The following is a 21,701-nucleotide window of genomic DNA, read 5'->3' as shown; positions in this document are numbered from 1 at the left end:
CGCGAGAAATTGTGATCTGCAATGTTAGCGGAGCCGGTCGGCCGTATTCCGCACTGTCTTTGCATTTCCAAATTACTATTACACAGATTAAAATTGATTCGAAGCGATTCATATGTGATCACTACTTGTGAGTTATTCTCAATTCCTAATAGTAATAGTGCCAGTAGTTATTGATGAATATCTCGAAAATTATTCATTTCCGCCAGATATGACAATTACATTTTTGTATTTGTATTTATTTGTATTTATCATGTCAAAACGAATAGAGTGACATATGATATGACCCGAATGCTTGTATAAGTACAAATCTTTGATCACGCAGGCCCATAACATTACAAATTGCATTAAAACATTGGTTGGGTCATTGCCGAAAATATTGGCAGGGGTAATTAAACGTAGAGGTTATCCTACAAAATATTAAAAATCGACTTTATAATTAATAATGTTATTATCTATTAGTTATCACGTTTTAAAAGGTATACGAACACTTTTATGGGACACTGCATATGTATTCGTACCTGATAATTAAGAGATAATTCAAGAAATATTTGTTCTACAAACGATCTACAACGCAAATCAGTATAAGAACCGAAGACTTTGCTGTTGATGTATATTGTTATCAAAATCACTATCTTGCAGTCTCCTGCTCATATTGTAGTTGCAATGCATTTACTATGTGCCGTCAATATTCTCCGAACTACACACAAGCTTCGCATGATCTGTATTATGTATAATGACAGAAAGTATTATTTTTTCGGCTAGCGTTGAAACATGAATCACTGTCAAGTTTATTGACGATTGCAATTAGTAAAATTCTCGTCGATATAAAGTCACTAGTCGACGTAATATCGCTTTAGGAATTTATGTATGCGTATATATATGTACACGTTGTTTGCTTTGCTTTAAACTTCAACTGGTAAGGAATTTGCTTAGAATATACCGTTGAAACAATGTGTTTGGTGCAAACTTGAGCACATTTAAAATAACGTTACTGGAAATGCTATTTTTTAAATATTATTTTTAGTATATTATTTTAACTTACAATTATTTGAAATAATCAATTGAGATAATTGCGAAATTCTCTAAATCTGGTTTATACTGATACACTCATAAGATGATTGCACGACAATAAGAAACAATTTTCTGAAGACTAACTCTCCTCTTCCATCTTCTACGTCATGATTATTAAAATCGTCATGATTATTAAAATGATGTACTTGCGGAAAGAGTTTTCCCCAGAGCAAATAGTTGTACAGATTTTTTAATATAAAATCTTTTTGTCGCATATTATTTCGAGAATTATATCTTTATAAAGAGAGTTTTGCTTAAAACAAATTGATGTAAAAATTTTTATAAATCAGTTCTTTTCGTTGTATATTATTTCTTTAGTCATATTTGAAATAAAGCAATGTCAAAATAATTCATTCTTTGAAATTGTTATTATTTCAAATGGATCGACATGATATTTATTTTTAACTAACATCATTGGAAGTAACGGTAGTTGTTCAGTAGAATGAAGGGCAGAGAGAGAGAGAGAGAGATATCCGACAAATAAAATATTTGATTTCGATTATTCAGAACTATAAAGCATGAAACAAATATTTCATTTTGATAATGTGAAACGTAGAATAAAATAGTCATTTATACATAGATCTTGGTATCTGAGGCTACATCATGAAATTAAATATTTTTTATTTTGATAATCTAAAATCTAAAATAAAATAGTTTTTATTTTAATAACATAAAACATAAGATAGAATACTGGAAATGATTTGTGAAGATAATTAACGTAACGTAAAACGAGAGAACATAAGAAATCATGTTCACAAATGAAATTTATTGTCATCTTTGCAAAGTGCATATTTTATCTGCGTTGATAATGCAGAGGAAAAGTACTTCGTTCGTTTTAGAATAGCAAAGTAATTATATTTTACACTATGATTTAGTAAAATAAAATTATTTTATTTGGTTATAATAAAGTAAATAAATCAAATATTCCGAAGTATATCACAAATATTTTCAGTGTTTATCAAATAACATTTTATTTGAAATATTATCTTATGAATTTGTTACAAGGAATAAAATACTTTATTTTGAAAAGTACAATCTTCTGAGCAAATGAAATATTTTATTTCCAAAAATGCATGCGTGATATAAAATGAAATGAAAAAATAAAATTTTACCCAGCTCTGGTTATAGACTAGTCTTCGTTGCGTTCCAGTTTATAAACGGTATGATGACGAGATTAGTAGTAAAAAACACTTCAAACAGAAATTATTGCTTGAATTCGATATTTAAAAACGGAAAATACCCTTGGAAACGTACACAGAAATCTAATATGCAGGGTACCGTCATGTAGGCAAAGAAATGGAAAACATTTCCAACAATTTTCGAATTAATATTTGATCAAAAAGTAGTATCATTTCAATGTTTATCCCTTAATATTAGGTCTACCGGAAAGTTTGTCCGTTTGAGAAATGAAGGGAAATAATAGATTTTTCATAAATTTAGTAATATTTATATATTGTACAATATAATTTCCGTCGTTACTTATGACCTCTTGCCAGCGTGATGGCAATATGTGAGCAACATTTTTCAAAAATATATGTCTCAAATGAATATGTGGATATCTATTGAAATTTGCAATGACATTATCAGACAGAACTTTTCGGTAGACCTAATATTTTCAGACGTAGGCGTAAGTGAGATGGTATGGAAGCATGCATGATTCTACGAACATCTAACATCAGACATCGCTCAACATTTATTCAAAAAAGAAGATTCGTACGAAAAAATGTTACTCCATATTTTCGATTTACTTTTTCATGTAGATCCACTTCTCTTCCACTTGTATCACCAGTTCGATAACACTCTGTATAACAATACAAATTTTACGTTAATACACGAATAATTTCAAACAGAACTGTGTTAGCTATTTTGATTGCACCATAATCACTGTGAAACCATAGCGTAAAACACTTAACTTGAACACGTGATACGGAAGAAATGAGAAATACTGTAACTAGAGAAGAAAATTACACGTGAAAGCGCGGTGATTGAAGTATTTAGGAGAATCGTAGTTTCCTTGTGGCATCTCTTTTTATTATAGCACCGAAATCAGATAACACCAATCATTGAAATTTGCCGATCATTCTACGTTTCTTTTAAATGTGTAAATTCATCTTCTATCTATTCTTATCTGCTACACGAAAAAAGATACAGTATCAGCTATGCAGTAATGATTACAATTGCTTGTTTTGAGACAATACGCACGATAATCCCTGTTTAAATATTGGATGCGAAAAGGCAGCAATAACCGCTTACAAAGATTACAAAGTTTACAATTGCTTGATTATAGCGCTCAGAGTTGGGCATTTTTTTCAAATAAATTCTTCGAATAAATTATTGGAGTAATCTTTGAAGAGGAAGTATTAATAAGATATATTTGAAGGAAGGAAATAATCAATGTTACGGAAAATATAACAAAATTTTCTCGCGTGTATAAGTTAAATATTGTAATTTCATTTTTAAGCAGTTGTTAGAGATCTCTCAAACATTTAAAATTCCTCTATGTAGAAACATATTATGCATATAACTGTGGTTTTATTGAAATCATTTACAGCGAAAGGGGTGACGGCTCTTCTTATCGTTGTGGTTTATTCAATTAACGTGCTTTAAATACAACTTTTGTTCGAACATTTTATCCGATAATCTATTTACTTTAGGTGAGTTTATTACACTGGCAAATAATAATAAACGTTCTATAGGAACAGAGGAAAGTATCAGAGTGGTTATAAAAATATGTTTCTCATTGATACGTTTTGAAAATCATAATCATTGTTGGTATTAAAATCATAATTATTGCTATTATTTGCATGAAAATGTTCAATTGATGTGGAGGAACGCGAGCCGAAATCGAAAAAAGGATTCAAATGTGTATATTCGCTACTGGCTGATACTGGCGTATCTGAATATTGCCGTTGTTGCGCCGTAAAAATGATTCGAACAAGAGTGACAAGTTGACTCTGGTCCTCACTGGAAAGCGTGGCTTCGATTCCAGCCCTTGTCCTCCGTCGCCATATCTGCAACAGATCCGTTGTGCTATCGGAGCTGAGTTTCGAGGGCCTCAGTGTAAGATCCTAAACAATGTCGTTCTGTCTTCTCTCCGCACGTAGGCTTGTCCTCAGATTGTAGTCGAAACGGCATCTAACTCAGCCGTGGACTCTTCCTACCGTCGTCTAACGTAGGCTCTAATAGCATAACTTCACTGATATTTTCTTTCAAACGACATATTTTTTCTATACTTCTTTAACGTTGCCTTTAATATTTCATATGTTAAGAATCGATTTCTCTAACGAGTTTTTCGCAAATAATAGTATCATTTTAATTGGAAAAATCTGACCAATATATTGAAAACCAGAACGTTCCAGCCGATTATCGCCAGGAAGATCCCTGAAACACCTTTGAAATTTTCTGGCAAGCGCACCAAGGATACAAGGAAACCACGAAAGAAGAAGCAGAGTCGCTATCTCCTTTCACCACAGTAGCAGAATTAATTACTCCTAGGTCAACGATTAGTGTTACGCAGACACAACACGACAGCACGGTGCACACACCGCAATAGGTTACATATATTCAATTTCTATTAAATTTTGGTAATCCTTTGATCGTGCACATGACTCTGAAAAGGATGGATGCATCGTTTACGCGATATTCCATTTAAGGCGGGATTATTAAATTAGCTTAGCGAATCATTCGTTGAATTCTATTCGGACATAGAATTATTTAAATTAAAATATTATTTACATACATTGTTAATCTTCACTGTACACCTTGCATAAAAATTTCATATGGTACACATGAGGTATCATGCAAATCAGAAAATTAAAACAGCTGTCATGGTTAAATTGTTAAATATCACGCTCCACGGTCGAAGCACGTTACACTCGATCGATCGAGCACGTTACACTCGATCGATCGAGCACGTTGTAATTCGTGCCCTCGCCTCTCATTGGTCAGTGTTTTTCGTTAATAACTCATAAACAAAGCCGTGGATTGCATTTTCGCGAAGGAAAAAGTTACTTCAAATGACCTCAGCTACTTCCCATTTTCGGCTGTTAAAGTAATTGTAGAACACCCTGTATACAGATAAAACGGCAATGTTGCCCTCGTCCTGGCAACTCAAAAAGACAAATAAATAGAAAAAAAAGACAAATACAAATCCATCTCTCAAACATAATCAATTACTAGCATAATAATTATGCTAGCTTGAAATTAATGAAAATTAGCTGAAAATTATTTTTCCACAAGGAACGTAATACTTAACCTGACAAAATTAAAATTAACAATTATGAAATTCTATAGTCTGATACAGTTTATCTAGGTATTATTCTATAAACTCAATTGGACCCCAGCTATAGAAGTCAGAATCCAAAAAACTATCCCAGACACTAGATTATTGTACCCACTAATAAACACCAGAAGTTCTACAAAAACAAAAATTAAAAGAACACTATACCTAGTATGTACCAGAACAATTCTCACATACTGATATTAAATCTGGGTCACAGTCTCCAAAACAAAGAAATAAATAAAATAAATCCTTAGAATCATTCTAAACAAAGAGAGGCACATTTGTATCAAAATCTCACAAACAAATCTCCCACAAAAATCTCACAAAGACTTCAATCATACAAAAATCCATACAAAAAATTTTACTACCGACAACATGAAAATCAACTAACACTACTCAATCTAATCAAGTCTCTCCCCTTACCAAGCATATAGGATTTTGAATGTTTTATCTTATAAAATACACAAGATAATAAATTAAATATAAACAAACAACACACATAGAAGTCAATAATTCTCTACCCATCCAAGTTAGATACAGGCTGGAAATTATAAAAACCCAGGTACTGTAACACACAAAACCCAAAAAAAAAATAAAAAAAAGGCTCGGGAGGATTTCGCTGGGAGTCTCCGATTCGTTAGGATCTTGCAACTTAGAATCCCGAGGACACTAGTGCCACCGTTCTCTTCCGAGGATTAGAACAAGGTGTGCGATAGGGCAAAGTGTGCAATCACGGTTGACACACAAAGGATATCTCTCTACCCTTGGTCAAGTCCAGAAGGAGGTCCCCAACGACTGTCTTGGATAAGGCCTTGAATAAGGCCTTGGCTCCTTGTCGGGTTCCGGTGAGCTGAAGGTCCCCGAGTCCCGCGCGGTATATTTGCTGCTAGGAACCGCAAAGACGACGACGATTCAACTATTTTTAATAAAGGAATAACCCAATCCTTCTCGTTCTACTCCTCCGAATTGCCAGCAAACTCGAAGGAGATTAACGTTGACACACGCTGGAACATTTTGATGATAGATTCCGAGTCCGACGCCGGGGACCCATTCTCAACATCGGCAGCATAGGTAAACCTCAACTACTGGCCCAGGAGTCGTTTGTTAAATCATTACTATGAAGCATACTCTCCAAAGACACACGGGTCGCGCGTGGCCTCCGAGAGGAGGTTAGAATAAGAAACGAAAAAAAATCCTTTAATATTTATTTCTTTTAAATGTTTCAATGGCCTTAACATTTTGAACCTTGTTTTAATGTCTTCTATGTCTCAGCACACTGTTTTACTTTACTTATTTTTAAGTATATTCCCCTTTTTGGGCTATATATTATGGAACGTGGATCACATTCATACGGAATCATTGTCCTCTCACAAACGCTGAAGTTGAAATTTTCCAGTGTCTTTATCAAGCCTACTTTCGTTTGATAAGTTCCAAAACGTGCGGCTGCAAGAAATATTACAAATTAAATTGAAATAAACGTGATACAACATTTGTCGAATATTATGCATTGACCACCGATCGAAGTTACAGAAATATACAGGCTGTTGAAAACTTTAATGGCTTATAGTACTCAAGGAGAGTGGTAAAACATTTTCAACACCTTGTATACCTACGGTCTTACAAGAGTGAATATACCCACAAAGCGAATTGAAAGTTTAATCAAATTTTCTTTGTTAAAATACCAATGCAATTTCGTGGTCCATCTCCAAAAGGTAAGAAGCTCATTGGATGTCTCGCTGCAACTGCATCATCGTTAAATCTTTCTGGGTCAAAGACTTCTGGATTTGGATAAATGCTGGGATCGTGATGAAGAGCGTATACCGGAATAGATATTCCTGTACCTTTTGGAATTGTTACTTTCGTATTTCTGAAAGTGTACTCCCTGTTGCATTTTCTCATCAATACAGTTCCTGGTGGATACTTTCGCAGTGTTTCTGTCGATAAGAAGAATATGTTACTTAAAATATTAGATCTATTAAAAACGGGTAAAGTTGTCGAAGGTATAAACCACCACTGATTTCAATGGCATTGAAATATGTTATAAAATACGATATTCTAAACAACTTTTTTCTGTTTCCCTTTGGCGTCGGTCAGCCCTAGTTTGTCTAGAGTGCATAAAGCGGCACTGCATGCGTAAGCCGGCAGCTACCGTCCATCAAAAGAAATATAAAATACGGTCAGCTTTTGTATTAACCAATGTGCACAACGAGGCGATTGTTCGTCGAATTTTGTACATTGTATGTGTGTGTGTACGTGTGTTAAATTTGACTGTATGCTTGTGTGTTGTATTTAATGTGTAATGTATGTCATGTTTCCGGAGTATATTTATAATGATCCACTGGAAGCTTCAGCGATGTTAGCGTAAAAATTGATCTCCAAATTTGGCAATTTCCCCGGAATCCCTGATTAGAGCCACGCAACGCACGGGTGAACCGATTTAATCCGTTCAAGGTGCGCGTAACCCCGAGGAGCAGGCAAACCAGTGACTACGGAGAAGTTGACTTGAGCGCCGTTTTCTCTTCGAGATAAGGTAAAAAAGATGGATCGATTAGCGATCCTTGCGCGTACACTATCTCGCCAGGCAAAACTCTATAAACTCTTCTAGAGGTAGAGGAACCGCGATCTACTTCTATAAGGAGTCTCAAAATTATGTTAGTTCCGAGAAATGAGGGGTTCCAGAGGTCATTTGAAGTAACGCTTTCCTCTGCAAAATTTGTCTCCGCGGCATCGTTAACGAGTACCGTACTCGCCCCTCATTGGTCAGTGTTTTTCGTGAATAACTCGCAAAAAAAGCTGCGGATTGTATTTGCGAAAAGGAAAAAATTACTTCAAATGACCTCAGGAACCGCTCATTTCCATTTTAGGACACCTGTAGAGATCTGTGTATGTTCGTATACGGACGTAACTTACAAGGAGAGGTTTCCAAGCATGACGCTGTTTTTTAATGAGATTTCATACAGTGGTAGAGCTTACAAAACTGAATCTATTGATACCCGGTTTTGGGTGTAGACGGCTTATAGTTCTTGAAATATTTAGTGTTAAAGTTTAATGTTAGAAACAAAACCAGAGAGATAAGCTGGATTCCAGGCCGTGGCACCACGCGGCGTATGGCCTTTCCTTCCACGAACTAGCTCGAACATGGCTAGACAATGTAAGACAATAGATATGACGAATCATAGCGAGATAAATGTATTATGTTGAGCAGTAACGGTCAAGGTTCGATATTTTAAAAGACGCCGCGACTAGCAACAAATTAATGTATAATGAAGAAAATTTCATTTTCAATTATTTGTTGCGTTACTTTTATAATTGTAGCATTAACGGATAAGTCAGATTCTTCTGATTAAAATAAGTCCAAAGACGTTGTAAATCAGTCAACTTAAACTTTGCTCGGAATAATTAATAAGCAATCTGTAATAAATGTGATTCAATTCACATCATGTATGGACTCGTTTAAATCAGACAAATCTTAACTATAACCTGAATGCGCTAGAATTATAAAAGTAAGACGAAGACTACAGAAAATAAAATTTTTCTTTCCTGCACCTTTACTGTGACAGACACAAGGGCGCCTATTTATATACGTTTGTCTCCTTTATTTTCACTATGATCAATCTTCCTCCTTGTCTACTGAGATGCGATGTTTTGTAAAGCTGAAGGTAACTATGGTGGGAGATGAGTGATGGTCGATCTTGTAAATTTAGCCGTACGAATTTCATACTAATTTAACCGTGCACCATTGTAATAAAGATCGCTTGTATATAATCATTATGTTAAATCACTGCATAATTGCTGTCGTATTTTTTACTAATAATTCCTTACATTTCACAGTTGCCGTTAAACTAATGCAAGCAGATGTTAAGGGATTAGGCGGTGAATAATTGTTGCCGGCAATGATCAATATATCATTAATTAAATAAATATATTTGTCAAATTACAGATGGTCGAAATTTTATTCGGAAGTACTGCCGAGATTATCGCACAACTTAATGTTTATATTCTCAATGAATGTATGTGCATACGTACCTTTAAAAACTTTGTCTAAATATTTCATTTCTTTTAAATCATCATGCTGGAAGGAACCATTGTTTTTCTTACTAAGCGCTTTAATTTCTGCACGCAATTTATCTTGCATCTGCGGATTCAGAGCCATTTCATAAAGAGCGTGGCAGATAGTAATCGACGATGTTTCGAAGCCACCTAGGAAGAAGCCGAACGCTTGCGCAGTCAGCAAGTTGTCCGTAATTTCTAAAAACGATCATCGCGTTAGATATTATAGCGGGTATTTAAATGAATTCGAATGAACTCAATTGATCTTTTCTTATTGACTATTCGAATAAACTTCCGAAAGGGCTATGCTGTCGATCACGACGACCCTAGATACACTAAAGTTTTAGTTTCAGGAATTTAGTAGCTTCCAAGATTTTAATAAAAAGATCATACTTATATTCCAATGAATTCCGTGAGAAAGGAATTTTCTTCATAGAAAATGAAGAGCTTGAGATTTTTGAAAACTTCAACATTGTTGGTTGTGAGAAAATATTGTGTCCAAATAGTTCGCTCGAAAAATAAACTAGCTCAACCGGCATCAAATAATTGAAATTTGGGAAGCGTCAATATTGTTTATTCGCTTAACTTGCTCGAAGAATAATAAGCCAAATCAATACCTGTAATTTAATTCTACATACTCTATACTGTAGTCGGGTCCGGTGTACATATTCAGGAAAAGTAACTACGCAAGGAGTGGGGGACAGGCGACACATGCAACGTTATAGACCTAAATTACAGTCGCTGCGCGACATGAGCCTCTGTGGAATCGTAGTTCAGAATTATAAATAAACGCGCCGCGCCACTGTGTGGGACTCCTGGCGCGGCGCATGCGATGCCATTCCACTTCTAGCGTAGTGACTCTTCCTGAATACACTGGTCGGGCCTCTCCAACCTTTTTAATTTATTGTGACTTGGGCTGATTTTGAAATGACGACGGACGCTGCGACAGATGCTTAACATCTGGATAGGTGTCATTCAAAGCGTTAACAACGTCTTTATACTCGGCTTTCAATGTGAAGTATTAAAAAGTTTTAATAAACATCTTGAAAACTACTAAATTCCTAAAAATAAAATTTAATATTTCTGGACCCCATCCCATTCACTACACCCCCGTCTTTCGCTTCGATCGGTTGATGATTCCTTTCGAAAATGCTGCCAACTATTCGAATACTTTTACAATATTGCGGAAATATCAATTGATGTTTATTTTACAGTTCTGTCTGTTTCAAACACTTCATATCTTCACTCAACTTCATGAAATGCTTTTATAAATTGGATGGTATAATTTCGTATATAATTCTGTTCACGTTTTGACTAGTGGAGAACATTACCATTAAGTATCAAGCATCCTGTTTTTTATAATGTTGTTAAGACTGTCAATTAAGGTGCAGAAAAATGCCGTCATTCCACATCTGCGATTCGATGAATACTAAAGTCGAGTGTCTGACTTGAACATTTGGTGTCACAAATAAAATGGCTGCTTGAATTTTTTAATTATTTCGCGAGAAAATAAGTCAGTTGTGTGAATCATAGTTCCTTTTGCAGAATTGATTTTCGTGATGTGTAAAATGTGATGCAAGCAAATCAAGAAAAAACAAACTATTGGGTTGGGAAGAAAGTAATTTCGGTTAGCATCAATAGATAAGATTATGTTTGCATTGTCATTCTTTTGTTATGGTTATAATTTTTTTGTCTTCAGCTTTGGTAAATGACGCTTTTAAGCTACTATAGAAACAAATTCCGTGTAGTTTTGCTCACAACTGATAATTTGCAGTCAATTTTAACGTGAAGTGCAAAAATGGACATTTTCCACACATTTTACATCGTTATTTTCATAAAGGCAATAAAGCGGCCGAGGATTACAAAGACATATGTGAAGTTTATGGCGTCGATTGCTTAACAAAACGCACATATCAGAATTGGTACTGTTGAAATTTTAGCCTCGAACAAAAATTAATCTATAGTTTACTTAGTACTAAGATACTAAGATATCGGTTTACATTTTCGTCGGTTCCGTCAGCGGGCAACGACGGTGATGTAAACTGTATATAATAGATACCGCGATACATCATCACCGGTACCATTAGATATACATCGTGCCCTGACTGTTTGGGCATCCCAGCGTCACGTATACAATGTGAAACGCGACAAATAAACGTCTCTGATTGGTGGATAAGACGAACCCAAAAAGGGTATAAAAGAAGCGTTTTTTCTTACCGGACTCTCAGTAGAGTTTGGTCGCTCGATCGTTTTCGCCCATATACCTTCTCTCAATAAAAGAATAAAATAAAGTCTTTTTAAGAAAAGAATTAGAATCATATTCATTTTTTCATTCCATAATCCCAACAGGTTCAAACGATTTCGTTTTGAAGATTTTTCACTTAAAGATGACCAATGTTCTGGTCGACCTTCTGAAGTTGATGATGAGAAAATCAAAGCCATAATTGAATCGAATCGTCATATAACTGTTCGAGAGATTGCAAGAAAGTAAAATGTATCACGCACAACAATTGAATATCACATAAGATGTTTTGGACTTGTTAAGAAGCTCGATGTATGGATTCCGCATGAATTAAAAGAAATTCACTTAACTCAACGAATTAGTATTTGCGATACGCATTTTAAACGTAATGCAATCGACCCTTTTTTGAAACGAGTTATCATTGCTGGTGAAAAGTGGATCGTTTACAATAACATTAATCGAAAAAAGTCATGATCCAACCAAACGATTAACTTAGATATTTACTGCCAACAACTTATGAAATTGAAGGAAGCAATCTAAGTGAAAAGGTCAGAATTGAAAAATCGCAAAGTAATCGTGTTCCACCATGATAGTGCGAAGCCTCATACATCTTTAGGAACACGTACAAAATTATTGGAGCTTGTTTGAGAAGTGATGTCGCTTCCTCTATATAGCCCCGACCTTGCACCAACGGATTACCATTTATTTCGATATCTACACAACTTTTTAAACATTAAAAATTTCAATAATAGCGATAGCCTCAAATCGCACTTGATTGAGTTTGTTTATTGATAAGGACCAGAAGTTTTATGAGCGCGGAATCATGAAGTTATCAGAAAGATGGCAAAAGTTCATCGAACAGAATGGAAAATACTTAACTGATTAAAGTTCATTTCTTGTACAGCAAAAATTGAGTTTTATTTCATATTGAAATACCGAAATTACTTTCTCGCCAACCTAATATTTTCATATTTTATTTTAAATTTTGAGTGCAGAATCTCGTGACGCTGATTGAAAAGGTTCCGAAAAAGGTTTCGAAATGGTTATGGAGTACTGAAAAAGTTTCATAATAGTTATGGGTTATATGAGTTCTGACTCATATCGGTTTCGGTTTCGATTTCGGTTCTTGAAAGCCGATATTATATCGGTTGTATAATTATTATTTTTTTGTTCTGAATTTCGGTTATACTTGCACGTATTGGCAAAATTCAATATAACGTAAGAGATTGAACATCCTATTTCTGTGTGCTAAACAAAACAGTGCATTGGCCGTAGTCTCATCTTGTCTATAATACAATGTATTTCAAAATCCATACTTTTAATTCTAAAAGATAATACAATGTATTTGTCACGTGAAATAGAATTAGAAACGAAATCCATAACCGAAATTCAGAACCAAAAAATAGCAGTTATAGAACCGATACAATAACGGTTCTGCAGAACTGAACCGAAACTCATATAAGCCAGAACCGATACTTCTTATCACAGTTATGATAACATTTCAGTTTTCCATAACTGTTTCAAGAACCGAAATCGATATCACAACTGTTTTCAACCCCTGTTTTGTACAGATCATTAATACTATGTAATGTAATTTAATTATCCGATGATAACATCTTTTTGTTTGAATTTTCTTTTGAATAATTAAACATTGAATCCTTCATGATACAATAAACCAAGTATATACAGAAATATATACTTACATGGTATGAAATAAAAAATCACGATGTTTCACAGTTCAACTATTAATGCAGTATTATTAAATAACCCTATATATGTCAAAATAACCCTAAGCGTTATCTATTACAACGAAAACAAATATAAATCGAAACAAAGTTTTAGAAATATATTTAAATAATTAGTAAAATTATTACTTATTAAAAATAAGTAGCAGTCCTTTAAAGTAACTTTCAAATGAAACATTTAAAACAGTTGATAGCTGCTGTCAATAAAATTGAACAAAAATTCGGACTGCAAAGGATTAAGAAGTTGATCAATACATGGGACGCATTGCTTGACAGCAATCAATTTAAGTCCAAAATGCGTTCCTTATACAACAACAACTGTTTACATTATATTATTAAATCACTCAACCTTTTGACACGGTAGACTCACATAGATCACTTCCTTTCCTCGTCATGACGTAAACTGAGTTTCTTAAAAAAATTTGGCTTATCCACATAGTTTCACGCAAGCATAGAAGCATATATATAATAGTTATAATGAAAATAAAAACTTACCAACATCTTGTAACTTCTCCGGGTGGTTCTTTAACTCTATCAACATGTTCACGAAATCTGGCCTAATCACGTTATTTTCTTCTCTATACTTGATAGTGTCCGATACAACTCGAATGAAAAATGAAGTAATATACGGATACGGTCGTAAAGACATCATAAAGAAGTATAATTTCGGCAGACTTTCTCGGAATGGAAGCTTTAAGAAATTCTTCAAAGAAGTTGAGAAAGCCATCTTTCCCATTCGCCGAAATTCACTTTCTTCATTCGATAATGCGTTCATGTTAATACCAAAAGCACAGCTACCGATGACGTCAGTCGTGAATCTTGCTGCTACCTCGCGACACTCTATCGGCTCCCCTTTTTCTTCTAGTTTCTCTAAATATTTTTCTAATTGCTCCGAGCATTCCATTATCAAGTGAAACAGTTGCTTAACTTCCCCAAATGTGAAAACTGGCGAGAGTCTTGTTCGCAATGGACGCCATCTCTCTGCTTCTAAATTAAACATATGCTGGGCTAATGGTTCCACCTATAACCGTGGTAATATTAAGATTTTTCATTTTTAAGGTATGCTGCGAGTACTGACAGCAGAGCTGTTCAACAACTTGTCCGTTCGGGCAGCGATTTTCAGCCCAGGACAAATACCGATCGACGGGCTCATGTCCCACTTCTGGGGACCTAGAGGGACCTAGAGGGTTACCGGGGTAACGGTATCCCTTTCTTAGCTCCTCGCGGAACTCCCCACTAGCAACGACACGTTAATTGGCTGAAGACGATGACAGAGATTGACTGTAGGTTACGTCAAGATTGAGGGAAGTAGAGTAAGCATCGGACGATCGGTATGTACCAACAATGCGTGAGGGTGAGAGAGAGACATTTCGCTCTTTCTTTTCCTAAGTCCCCATTCAGCTAACAAGGAGAGGTCCCAAAGGGTGACGCTCACTTTTTGATGATGTTTGGTATAGCGATAGAGCTTGCAAAGCTGAATCCGATGATATCCGGTTTTTGAGGGAGACAGCTTATAGTTTTTGAGATATTTAATGTTAAAGTTGTTAATAAAAGACTAGAAAAATGCTCTGAATTACGACACAAGACACCGTGCGGCAGGAGGTAGGGGTACGCCACACCGTCGCGTCCCATGTAGGTAGGACAGGTCGCGCCTCCCACCTTTCCTCATTCTCTAATATTTCTGTATTGGTACCAGTACCAGCGCACTGGAAGGATTATTATGGAGAGGGTAAAGCTGAGAGCCAGAACGTGCAGCGCGCACCCACCTCTTACCGCACGGTGCCTCGCAAAGTCTTTTTTTTTATTAAGAACTTTAACATTAAATATCTGAAGAACTATAAGCCGTCTGCCCTAAAACCGGGTATTATTGGATTCAGCTTTACAAGCTCTACCACTGTACCAAATTTCATCAAAAAGTTAGCGACACTCCTGAGGATCTCTCCTTGTAAGACACTTGCACATAGCTTTGCCCCGTAGCTTTGGCCTTAGCCCGTATCTTTGACCTTGGCCGCCGCGGAGCCTGTTGAACAACTCTGACTTACAGTAGATAATGCTCCGCAAAAGTTTCGGATCAGTCAATTTCATAACGAAGCATTTTGGAAATAAATATTTTAGACAAACGTGCGGCGACATTAAACATTTTATTTAATGATCTAGGTCGCTACAGAAAAAGTTACTTCAAATGACCGCAGGAACCTCCCTTTTCCCACTTATACAATAATTTTAGGACACCATGTATAAAACAGGTTATATGCCCAGTACAAGGGGTCGACGTACCGTGAAGGGAAGACTACAACGGGAAGTTCGAGAAAGTTTGACAGGAGTGCGTGGCAAAGTGAAAGAAAACTATAAAGCATGAAGCAATGAAAACACTGGAAATTGCCAAAATAAGCTCAGACAAACTGCGACAAATAAAAAAATCAAGTTGTCGATAATGACAGAAGATATAAAGCCAGAAGAAAAATCATGTAGTACATACAAAAAACGCAAATGCGAAGAAAATAATAACGAATCCATATACTTAAAGAGTTGGATACACTTTGAAGCCTAATAACCTTGAAATAACTTTGACTAATTACTGTAATTATATATACAATATATTGTAAACATTAATCAACCGTAAATCTTGACATAACCATTGTTTCAGATAAGTAACATTATCTTTCACACACAATCGAATAAATTACAATGAATTTTTTAAACGTATTGATTAGAGTCACCGAAAGAAGAGAAATTTGTATCAGTGTTTACAATTTATTGTAAACGTGTTTACATAAGTCACTAGTCGAGATTATGTCAAGGTTATATGAATTTTATGAATTTTTGTACTCAAGGTCATGTGAATGTCATAATATTACAGGTCATCGGATCCGTCTTGACCTTGGCGGCGCGCGTGCGCTATCATAGCCATAATAAAAATATATCATTCCATTTAACAAAAAACTTGAATGACCTTGATATCTCAAAAAATATAACCTTGAACAAATTTTTCATCTGTCGCGATATTTGTCCCTGTGAATCAACTAATGTTTTCCTCTAACAATTTTTCCTATCGTAAATAACAAGCGAGATATTTTAGACGCTCGAGTTAGGTGAGACAGCCTGTATACAGGGTTTATTTACGAGTTATTAAGGCAAAACACTGACCAATAAGAGGCGAGCTGCGTTAGCACAAGGCAGCCGAGCCAACGAGCAGTCGGAGCCCAATTCTGCTCATTGGCTCGGCCGTCTCGCGCCAGCTGATCACGCCTCTCATTGGTCACTGTTTTCCGTTAATAACTCTCAAAACAAAGCGGCGGATTGCGTTTGCGCTGAGGAAACGGTTACTTCAAATGACCTCAGGATCGCCTCATTTACCAGTTGCGAGTGACTTTTAAGATACCATGTATACCGTCCTTAACCGTCCTTCCGATATCTCCGTGTCTAAGACAAGGCCTGCTAGATAGCAGTGACCAGAACGAAATGCTCCCTTTCTTTTCCTTCACTCCTCCATTTTTTTAGCACTTCCCACAGTTTAATGATGTGATTTATAGCACAAGAAATGTAATTAGAAATAAGCTGGATGCACGAAAGGAACCACAATCAGTTAAAATGTAACCTACTGCAAGAGTTCTTTAACTACCAATATGACAAAGGTATAGATATAGCAATATTAATAAGTTAGAAAATATGTTGTAAAGATTAAAAAAGTCTAGATAGAGTAATAGATGACGATATGCTAATTGCGAAGATACTGAGATATTCTATCACAAGAATACAAACTCTTCAGAAGTGCATGGGTGTCAACAACTAAAACGGGATAAACAATATATAGAAGAGGAAAGACTAACAGAGAAAGAGTAATAAAAGAAAAATAGAATGTAGAGTACAAGAAAGGAAATACAACAGAAATACCCTAAAAAGAAACATACTATAAAACAAAATAAGTATAGAAAAAACGATGAAAATAACAAAATAAGATGCTTTAGGAACAGAGATGAGCATTCATCTGCTGGTACAAATACAGGAAGCAAATCTGCATATTTAGCGGGAGGAGTAGAAAGGCCAATTTTGAAATGGAAATAGTGGGCTCTGACACAACATTGCGCTTGACAAATAAAACAAAGAACATATACGTACAACATAAAGAAAATAGACTCTACAATGAGAGTGAGCAAAGGCCAGTGAAAGCCATTGTGTATCTGGAGCAACAGTAACACTTAGCCTAGGATCTCGACACCCAACAATTTTAGTCGCATATTCTTTACCTGGTTAACAATGAAAAAAGTAAAAACAACCAACTGAATGTAGAAAGATGCAAGTAATTTACCCAATCGATCAAACATCTTGGCAACTATTACACATCAAATGCAATTGTCTCCTGTGAAATTGATCATGTTTCTTCAAACTTAGAACGCGTCTGATATTCGCAAAAAACTTTGCGAACTATTTTTAACTTGCTCTTCTAAAGTTTCTAGTGAAAAATTAAATTTATCTAATAGTCCCGTAATTAATACTAAATAATTGTAGTATAATCTTGCATCGAAAGAGAATATCCGTAAACGATGAGTAGAAAAGCGGGATATTTGTTTGTAATAATAGTAAAATATAGTATTAATATAATTTTTGTGCCTACCTTCTCATTAAAAACGATTCCACGATCATCGAAAACAGAAAAATCTTTGATTAGGACATCCTTAATGAGATCCATGTCACATACGACAACATTAGGACTTCTTCTTATAAAGATTCCAATAAGGGGCTCATTTTTGTATTTTTCATACAGCCGCCTTAAGAAGACGCCAACTTGTAATCTTCCGAAAAGAATATCTTTAGTATTGCCAAATACAGATATCGGATCAGGCCCAGGTACACCTCTACATATCCAAAAATCGAAAGATGATATTAAGTAATAATAGACAGCAACGAACACCAAAGCAATGCCGCAAAAAAGTTGGAGATAATCAGCCATGATAGATCACTATTTGTAGTTTCCTGGAAATAATATTTCAATTTACTAAAACTCATGAAAAATTACTAATAGCATTTACAAATGCTTGCAGGAATAAACATTTCATTATATTTCTATCTAATTTGTACTTTCTTGACGTTTTTTTTACAAATAATTCACGCTTAGGTTAACGGTATATTTCCTTGTTTCAGTATATGTTTTAAATTTATTTGCATGTAAATGTTAATTCGTTGCAATTTTAGATGCATTATCGATTTGCATCTTTATATATCTGTTAAATGAACTAATTTATATTTGTCTTTATGGATAAAACTTGTAGAATTTAAAGAGTAAACTGTATAACTCGTGACGTTGCAAAATTGCGACGAAACGTCGATTCGCGCGTTTCGCAATTTATCGTCTCGCGACGATTCTTTATGGATTACTATACAACCTATTGTCACAACGATCAAATTCTAATTCAGGCGCGCGCTTGATGCGCTTCGAGCATTTAGGCGACCACTGCGAGCGAGTCGCACGACCGGAGTCAGGAGGCGTAGCCATTGCGTTCTGCATATGGCGTACCGATAATTCCAAGCCTTGTCTTAGACCATATACAGGATATCCCAAATCTATGGTATTTCCAGGAAACGAGGGGTTCCTAAGGTCGTTTGAACTATCTTTTTTCTCAGCGAAAATGCATTTTGCGACTTTGTTTACGAGTTATTAACAAGGAGAAGCGCTACGCACAAGCTTCGAACCGCGTTCGAAACAATGAACAAGTCACGGAGTGCGAACTTTCCGAATTGTTTTTACTATGCAACAGTGATCATTTTAAGAAAAAAGCTATTCATTCTTGTTTTAGAATATCTAAAGAATATTTATTAATTTTTCGGTCCCGAAATAGTAAGTAATTTAACTGTGACAGCCATTTTAATTATTAATTGAATCTTTTACGGTGAAAAGGAACAAAAATCGTGATAAAACTGCGACTTCGCGATCTTTAATTTGTTGTAACTCAGTAACAACGTGAACCGATTTCGATAAAATTTTCAACACGCATATAAATGAACGAGATCTACGAGAGGCATTTTTTAAATTTTCGTTATAGGCTCAGATAAAAGAATTAAAAAACGAGAGATTTTTATTTTTTTACGAATCCAAGTAATAGCAAGATTTAAAAAAAAAAGCATTTCAGTCATCGTCTAATAGACTAGTTCCTCTGTCATTTATAAAAAAATGCGAACCATTTAGTTTAGTTCTCAAAAAGTTATTGCGTTTTAAAAGGTGAGCGAATAATTTTGTGGCCCACTGTATGTACGCATATCTAGGCCCTAATAGTCGTTCTCGCACAATGAATTTCGCTGGACCGTACAGTCTGCTTGACGAAAGTGTATACGACAAAATTCTTCCCGCGATCCATTAAATAGGAAATTCCACCTCAAGTAGGTTGACTGTTTCCCTAAGATGCTTTGTATAAAACTCCTCTTATAAATCAAAAGTGGTTTATAAGAAATAACAAATATTGGCTACTGCAAGATGATAATGAACCAAAACGTCGAAGCTCACATCGTACTGCGTGGAAAGAGGAAAATGTACTTCGTTGTACTCGGCCTTCACAGTCACCGGATGGAAATCCAATAGAAAATGATCGGGCAATCATGAAGTTCAAGCTTACAGGAAAGGAACTCAACACCATGAAGCAGCTGGTTCGTCAAATTTGAATGATATGGAGGTCCTTGTCTCGAGATTATGCGATTGCCTCGAAGATGTCAATTAATTATTGATAACGGCATATCACTAATAAAGCATTTTAGTATACATCATCAAGAATTTGTGTATTTTCTTGCAACCTAACATCCTAAATATTTTTCGAGTTCTATTGTGCATGCTCTTGTATTATTTTTGCTAAATTGCCCATGGCAAGATGTGTCACGAAGTAAAATTTGTAAAATTCTTTAACAGGGTTTTTAGGGGCATGGTTGTGAACTAGCAGCTACAACGATTTTTAGTTCCTTTGCGAATTTTTCCATGTTAAGGTCGCAAGTAGAAATTGTCGGGTGATTTTTGTACGTGCAGCTATGCACTCATCTCAGAAGTGTGTGTGTGTGTGTGTGTGTGTGTGTGTGTGTGTGTGTGTGTGTGTGTGTGTGTGTGTGTAAACACCGTCAAAATACTACATTAGGTAAATGTTACAAAATGTTTATTCACGAGAAATTGTGATCTGCAATGATAGCGGAGCCGGTCAGCCGCATTCCATGCTGTCTTTGCAGTTCGAAGACACAGTTATCGAGGCAGTAGACGAGCAAAATACCTCAACGCATATTTTCACAATTAAGTATTGTCAATAATTGATTAAGTGGTCAGTTTTTGATGACAGTGCTGTGAAAGAGAACTCCGTATTGACCAATACCATTCATACCTGAGGTCGCTCCGATCGTGTCCCTTGCTCGATATTACCAGCAACGCGGGATCAGCTGTACATTGCACGCGGTCTGCGCACCGACATCGTGAATCGTGATCCACATTTTCGAGCAGTAAACACATCCTTAACTAAATGGGTGAGTTTACTATAAATGATATCCTTCACAATTCTTAAACAAATATATCCTTCATGTTCTTTAATACGATTATTTATTATTAAGCTAGCATTGTGAATCGTTCGTTAATTCTGTTTGGATATGGCATTGTCGAAATGAAAATAATTACGAAAAAGGAAAAGTAATAATTTTAAAAGTAATAATTCTTTCTTAAAAGGTTCTTTTTAAAATTTACATTCCTTATTGTCATTTTGAAGTGTGCAGCATAATTATTAAGGAAATTTATTCCAAAAATAAAAACTGATGTATTAATCAAGTACTTTGGTATTAAAATTTTGTAAAATTCAAAAAATGGAGTTAATCACTTTGGCATGTAAACAGTCCATCTACATGTATGAGTAGGAAAAAGATACTCAAAATCCTGTTCCCTATAATGTATTTAAAAATCATCAAAATAAGTAAAAATGGAAAACTAAATAATTATTAAACATTCATTATGCATTATACGTAATTATAAAATACAAAAACGAATAACATGAAGAAAATATATTAATGATAACTACATCTTTCCAAACATTCTTTCATGCTATATGTTAATGAAATTGCGTGAAGAAAAGCAATAAAAATGTATCATATAAGTATGTAAGACATTTAATATTTATTTATTAAGCTTTCAAACCTTATCCAAATTCTGAAGAACCGTAAAACTTTCAAGATCACCAAAATTTTCAAAACTTCGAGGACGATTAAGTCTTTCAAGAATTTTAAGGTTTTGAATCAGATTCGAAGTAATTCGACTCATGTGCCATTTTACAGATTAAAATTGATTCGAAGCGCTTCA

At 35.2% G+C, this 21,701-nt stretch overlaps 1 protein-coding gene across 1 annotated transcript; it reads right to left on the bottom strand.

Moving 5' to 3' along the window:
• Positions 1 to 6,544: 6,544 nt before the first annotated feature.
• On the bottom strand, positions 6,545 to 21,701 carry LOC143260941 (cytochrome P450 6A1-like). The gene is made up of 5 exons (XM_076527555.1): positions 18,006 to 21,701; positions 13,886 to 14,411; positions 9,380 to 9,601; positions 7,036 to 7,287; positions 6,545 to 6,796 (listed from the first exon to the last, which is right to left on the bottom strand). The coding sequence occupies exons 1-5, from the start codon at positions 18,339 to 18,341 to the stop codon at positions 6,615 to 6,617; spliced, it is 1,518 nt and encodes a 505-aa protein (XP_076383670.1). The 5' UTR covers positions 18,342 to 21,701; the 3' UTR covers positions 6,545 to 6,614.

The sequence above is a fragment of the Megalopta genalis genome, unplaced genomic scaffold, assembly GCF_051020955.1.
Source record: "Megalopta genalis isolate 19385.01 unplaced genomic scaffold, iyMegGena1_principal scaffold0026, whole genome shotgun sequence".
In the NCBI taxonomy this organism is placed as follows: domain Eukaryota; kingdom Metazoa; phylum Arthropoda; class Insecta; order Hymenoptera; family Halictidae; genus Megalopta; species Megalopta genalis.
Note: the sequence above shows the minus strand (reverse complement) of the source record. Positions and strands in the feature narration are given on the sequence as shown.

Excerpts from the sequence above, each read along its gene's own strand:
- LOC143260941 (XM_076527555.1), bottom strand. The coding sequence starts at position 18,341 with ATGGCTGATTATCTCCAACTTTTTTGCGGCATTGCTTTGGTGTTCGTT. Across the intron at positions 14,412-18,005 it reads GAATCGTTTTTAATGAGAAG|GTGGAACCATTAGCCCAGCA; the intron begins GTAGGCACAAAA and ends CCACGGTTATAG. Across the intron at positions 6,797-7,035 it reads TGGACCACGAAATTGCATTG|CCGCACGTTTTGGAACTTAT; the intron begins GTATTTTAACAA and ends TATTTCTTGCAG.